The sequence below is a fragment of the Leptonychotes weddellii genome, chromosome 14, assembly GCF_054177405.1.
Source record: "Leptonychotes weddellii isolate Sample4059 chromosome 14, ASM5417740v2, whole genome shotgun sequence".
In the NCBI taxonomy this organism is placed as follows: Eukaryota; Metazoa; Chordata; class Mammalia; order Carnivora; family Phocidae; genus Leptonychotes; species Leptonychotes weddellii.
The window spans coordinates 75133985-75139904 of record NC_138382.1 but is presented as its reverse complement, the minus strand read 5'-3'; the positions used below and the strand labels follow the sequence as shown (position 1 = coordinate 75139904).

Genomic DNA, 5920 nt, shown 5'->3' with positions numbered 1-5920 from the left:
AAAAAGGACAAAATAAATCCATTATATGTTAGTGTAAATATTTTTTTAATAAAAAAATTACTCATTCAAAAAAATTTGAGAAGAGTAGAATTGTTTTCTGTTTTTGTAAATCTCTTTAATGTCTGGCTTAATAGAATGCAGCTGGATTCTCGTATCTGCTTCTGTAGTCAATGTGCCGTGAAAGTGTGTTTGGTTGAAGTATGTGAAGAAAATATGGCTTTATGCAGATATAGGCCCTTTTCAGAGAGCTATGAACAGTCTTCTCTGACATTAAAACTTGACAAGTGGTAGCTTCTTAAAAGATTAGTGAGGTGGGGAATCTGAAACTGTGTCAATGAATTTCCATAATCTGTCATTAAAATCCACTGGTCCAGGGGTGCCTGGCTAGTTGTGAGTTCGAGCCCCACGTTGGGTGTAGAGATTACTTAAAAATAAAATCTTGAGGCGTCTGGGTGGCTAAGTCGGTTGAGCATCCGACTGTATTTCGGGTCAGGTCATGATCTCAGGGTCATGAGATGGAGCCTCGCAGAGGGCTCTCCGCTCAGCGGGGAGTCTGCTTCTCCCTCTCCCTCTGTCCCCCCCTTCATGTGAGCCTGCACTCTCTCTCAAATAAAAAAATACATCTTAAAAAAAAAATCCACTGGTCCATCTTGCACTTTGAATGGATCTTTTATTCATGCATGACTGTGTAACACACATGGGCCAGGTGGAAGATACTGTTCAACCAAGTCATGCAGGTCTCTGAAATATTGACACTTTTTATCATAAAATATTTTTTTAAGTCACATTTGTTAATATCACCCCCTCTCACGTAGGTCTTTTAAGAACTGGGAAGCTATCAGGCCTTCAGTGGTGGATGTGTTTTCCTAAATTAACATTTGTGCTTTCAAGTGAAAATGAGATCGCCAGCAACAAATACTTCTCGTCATTTCCCTGAATTGACAAGTTTACCTCGTTCATTTTCAAGAAAATGTCTGACAAAACCTCATGTCTGAGTAACCATACTAAAGTTTTATTCTTTCAAACAAAAATGATGTCCCAAGAGAAAAGCAGCTGGTTCAGCTTGCAACTCCAACAACTGCACATGTGCTTTCCCCTGAGACAACTATCATACTTCGGCGCACAGCAGAAGTACTTCACACATACTTCCCATTTCATGACATTTGGAACGTTAAAAGACATGTTTAAAGGCTGAAACTGAATAACATCAGTAGTTTTTACTATTTCATCAAGGCCACTCTTCAGTGAAACGAGCCTCTTTCACCCCTGGCAAGCAGGCAGCGATGGCCACTAATACAGCTTGGTGCGACGGCCTCGAATCCTGCTCTGGCACCAGCTGTTTGACCCCCTGCTGCTCCTGTACCAGCAGAGCAGATAACGACCACCGTGGCCGGTGATGAAAACAGTGTGACCCCGAGGGCCCTCGTGGGAACTGCTACCCTGACGCGTACTTCCCACGGCCGCAGCTACTTGCAGAACGTGGGCGCCACTCCCAGTGAAGCCAGGCCTCCACAAACCCTGCAACTAGCCAGTCACAGTTTGTTTAAGTGCCTGTGAACTCACATAAAAGCCCAGAGTCCTCAGAACACTTCCTCTCAATCTTCCTCTGAAACACAAGGGGGGAAAAAAAGACGAGCAGCAGCAGAGATTGTTAATTAAATGTAGGCCGTCTGCCCCCCGCCAGTCCACGACGGTGGAGAAAGGAGGAAACGGGTCTACGCTCACGGGCAGTGACAGTCAATGTCGGCGGGCAAAACACGGTGCAACCTGAGCCCGGGTGTCTGTGCGAGACTCAATAAGCTGCCGCTCAGAGGATGCAGCGCAGCAGTGACTCCAAATGACAGAGGAGCTGAGAGAAGCAACAGCGTGTGACAGAGGAGACAAAAATGCAGCTGAAGGACAGTGGGCAGATTCATCCTTAACGTTTCCCTCAGGTGCAAGGACTCCAGAGACGAAGAAGTAAACAACATCCAAGCAAACACTCTGAGAGCCAACCGCCATCCCAAATGCAGGGGCAGCCACTGCAAACTGCACTTCCCCCACTGGCAGTTAGTCAGGCCGGACGGCACTTACGCTGAGAGTCTCAAGCCCAAGTCACTGTCAAGGTCATGCATTGAGTCAATGGCACCAGGAGCCTAAGATCAGGAAGCAGAACATCAGCTGCCGTCCAACAAAAGCTTCCAAATCTAGTAGCAGGCTTTACTGCCCATGGCCTTCACTTTGCCAGCTGCCTCTGGGGGGGGGGGGCTAGATCTCAGAAGGGTGGACCGAGGGGCACAGGGGGCCAAGCACAACAGCCGGGAGCCTGCGGCCGGGCAGTCGGCAGTGTGCTCACTCCAGCTTCTGCCTCACTTCTGTCCCGATCTGCTCTGCAGTCAAGCCCCAGGGCAGCTTGCCGCTGAGGGGTAGGGGATGGTGTTCCTGAGACTTCTCTGCAGGGGGGCTTGACCGTGGGAACATGGCTGCCCTGACTCTGGAAGAGTTACAGGCATAACCATTTTTCCAAGTACTGAATGAAATATGCATTTGCATATCAGCTAAAAAGCAGCCACGGCCTAAATCAATTCAGGGAAAGAACATGGATCAAGACACCCCAATTCTAACTATTCTGTCTCCTTTTCAAAGGGTTTGTGATATTTGCTGATGAGAAATGGGTGCCTTTTTTTTTTTTTAAAAGATTTTATTTATTTATTTGACAGAGAGAGACACAGCGAGAGAAGGAACACAAGCAGGGGGAGCGGGAGAGGGAGAAGCAGGCTTCCCATGGAGCAGGGAGCCCGATGTGGGGCTCGATCCCAGGACCCTGGGATCATGACCTGAGCCGAAGGCAGACGCTTAATGACTGAGCCACCCAGACGCCCCAAATGGGTGCCTTCTTAACAGTATGTCAACCAGAGAACTGGTGAGAGCAAGCCCTGGTGTGCTGGTGACTTCCTGTTTTTAATATTTGCTCTCCACTGAAGAGGTCGCAGGCTGCCACCTGCTGGAAAAAATGAGAAACTGCCTCGTGTGCCCCAGGCAATGACCAGAGCATTCAGGTTCTAGTTTCTTTTCACTACAGATGCACGGGGACAATTCGGATCCCATCTTGGGCTTCAGCCGGCTAACCATCAACTGCTAACCATCAACCACTCATGGAATGAATGGTCACAGAGACAATTCATTACCGTGGTCACCCCCAAGCCCTCTCAAAGCTGGGTGCAGAAAACGAAGAGGCAGTCAGAGGGACCAGGATGATGGAGGAGAGGGGAAGGGAGCTGGTGAAGAAGGGTCAGAGGAATCCACAAAAGGGGAAGGGCGAGGCCAAGAAGAAAAGTACCCATAAAATTCACCAACTGGAGGACATCCTCCTTGGAATTTTTAAACATTTTCAGCCAAGCAGTAAGAAAAATGAATCCAGAAACACCGAAGTGTATGAAGACAAAAAAGTAAAATGTCTCAGCTCAATATATTAAAAAATTTTTTAAACTTTAAATTTTTTTTCAGTAATGTCTATACCCGACATGGGGCTTGAACCCACAACCCTGAGATCAAGAGCCACACACTCCACCAACCAAGCCAGCAAACCGAGCCAGCTGGGTGCCCCTCAATGTGTTAAAATTAAGAGAACGACCTATTCACTGTTACAAAAATAATAATAAAGGCTCCTTTTTATATGACAAGCACAGAAAAAGAAGAAAGAAGACAAGAATATCTCCCAAACAATAGTTACTCTCAGAAGGTGAGTTTTTATTTTTTACTTTGGATTTTTCTGTTTGTGGTGGGGTGCTTTATTAGGATTCTAATTTGTGTTTTATTTTTTGTTAATTTCCCCTTACCCCATTCCAAGAAGGCAGGAGGGCGCTCTGAGCTCTGAGCCAGGCTAAAAGCAAACCATTTATGCAAAGTTCAAGCTGAAACTCACTGACAAGAATCTGTCCCAGAGGGAGAAGAGAATCCAGTGCTTTTGAATGCTTTTGAAGAATAGGAGAAGAAAACCAAAAAGAGCTATTTCCCAGGACAAGAAAGAAAACATGGGCTGGCACATTCTAAGTGGGGCCTGCAGCCACTCGGGCTGGGTGGGCCCAGGGAGGCAGGACCCCCTGGCGCCAGGCCGCCCAGAGCCAGAGCGCTACGAGGGCCGGATGGCGGGAGTCCATCCAGCAACGACTGTGGGCCAAAACCACAAGAGTCGCAGACACCCCGAGTGCGGTGCTCTACGTAAAAACCCCAGGATCCCACTGGACCCTGGCATGAAGCCTTGAAGTCGGGTTTAGTTCAACTTAAAGAAAATAATGTGGTCTTAATTATATGGCAAGTGCAAAATAAGATTGGTACCTATTACCTGATTTCCAATTTTTCTAAAATGAATCCACGTTACTTTTATCATCATCATCATCATAATAAAACAGGTCAGCAACCAAACTTCATCAACAACAACAAATGAATCATCTGCCTTAAAGAATACTGCTGTCAGCACCCGGACCCACAGGCAGCGCCGAGCACCGAGAAAGCACTGCTTCTCAGTCCCTGATGGTCCGAAGCCCTCCTTTATGCCACGGCCTGCGGTCGTGCACTATTCAAATCAGCTCAGAAACGCACAAAACATTTTCTTTGTGGCTTCTTTTCTTAGGAGGGATGGTTAGAAAACCAAGGAGATGCAGAAGGGTTATCATGGCACAAGCATTAAAAACCAGAGCGTTTCAAAGGTTCTCTCTGGCATCAGTCTCATCTTAAAATTAATACCGACACATCTATTTTGAAAGCGTGTTAAATCAGCAGGAAGGGATGCTTTACACATATCCATCCCCACTCCATCATACCTCCTGTTCTCACAGTGAAGTGCTATTTGATCCTTCCCAGACGAGATTTTCTCCTCCTGACTCAGTTTGGAGAAGGTGAAAATCATGCTCACGAGTGGAAAAGGAATGAATCACCTCAATAAGCAGCCATCACCCCCAAGCCTCCTTCCACGGCTGACCTCTGCAAAGTTCACCCCCTACCTCTCCAGCAAAAGCCCCTGGGGCTCCCCGGCCTGCCTCCCAGGAGATAGCCACCCTTCTGCCTCCACCTCCATCTCCCGGCGGGGCCCAGGCATGCAGCTTTGGGAAAGGACCAGCAGCACCAAAGAGCACAAGGGGACTTGCCTTTTCCATCTGTTGCTGATGCTTCCTGTAAATGCCTGATTGACCTAAAAATAAACATTTGGAGAACAAAGGTTAGCTGACAGATCTGCATTCTTCTCTGTTTCCAGTACTAGTAACTCAAGGCCTTGAATTCCCCAGTTTTTAACTGGAAGGGCCGGACCAGACGGCTTTAGAGTGCTCTCCCTAAACAACGAGATCTCCGCTAACCGACACCTTGCCCCATCCGGGGCTCGAGCCTGAGAGTTAAGGATGCCCTTTAATGGCTGAAAAAGGTCTGACAGGGGCCTGGGTGTGATGGGAAGACAAAGCAAAATACAATCATTTCAACCCTCTTCATCTGTCTCTCTCCACCTAAAATCTCTCATTCCCACAACTATGCCACCCCGCGATACTGCCGTGGAGCGCACCTGCTACCTGAAGAACATGCCCCCCCCACACCCCCCCGCCCCGCAGAGGCCGGAGGCTGATTTCTGAAGTCTAGGTCTAGGAGCTTGTGAGCACATGGTTTCCCGAAAACTCCCTATTTCACTGACTGGAGATGCAGAACTCTGCTGAAAGGTGTCGGCCTCCAGGGAGTCGGTCTCCCTGCTGTGATGGGCCAGGTAGCTAATTACATCACTGCAGTGAGGCACGGGAACATTAACATGATTAACACGGCGATGGAGCAGAGTTCTAGGTAGAGTGCGGAGGCTGGAAAGGAAAGACTGTCTCAAAAGGATGAGAACAGCCCAAGCAGATCCAGCCCAGGGGGAGGGTGGGTCTTACATGGGGGCTGAAGTCCTCACGGGCCACCC

General features: G+C 48.1%; 1 protein-coding gene across 1 annotated transcript in view; it reads right to left on the bottom strand.

Moving 5' to 3' along the window:
• The window catches only part of GPR107 (G protein-coupled receptor 107), a 58524-nt gene that overhangs the window by 10933 nt on the left and 41671 nt on the right, over window positions 1-5920 (bottom strand). Inside the window, exons 11-12 of the mRNA XM_081802659.1 lie at window positions 5334-5362; window positions 5127-5235 (exon numbers count right to left, since the gene is read on the bottom strand). Of these exons, the coding sequence (XP_081658785.1) occupies window positions 5127-5235; window positions 5334-5362 (138 nt within the window). The remainder of the gene's footprint in view (window positions 1-5126; window positions 5236-5333; window positions 5363-5920) is intronic.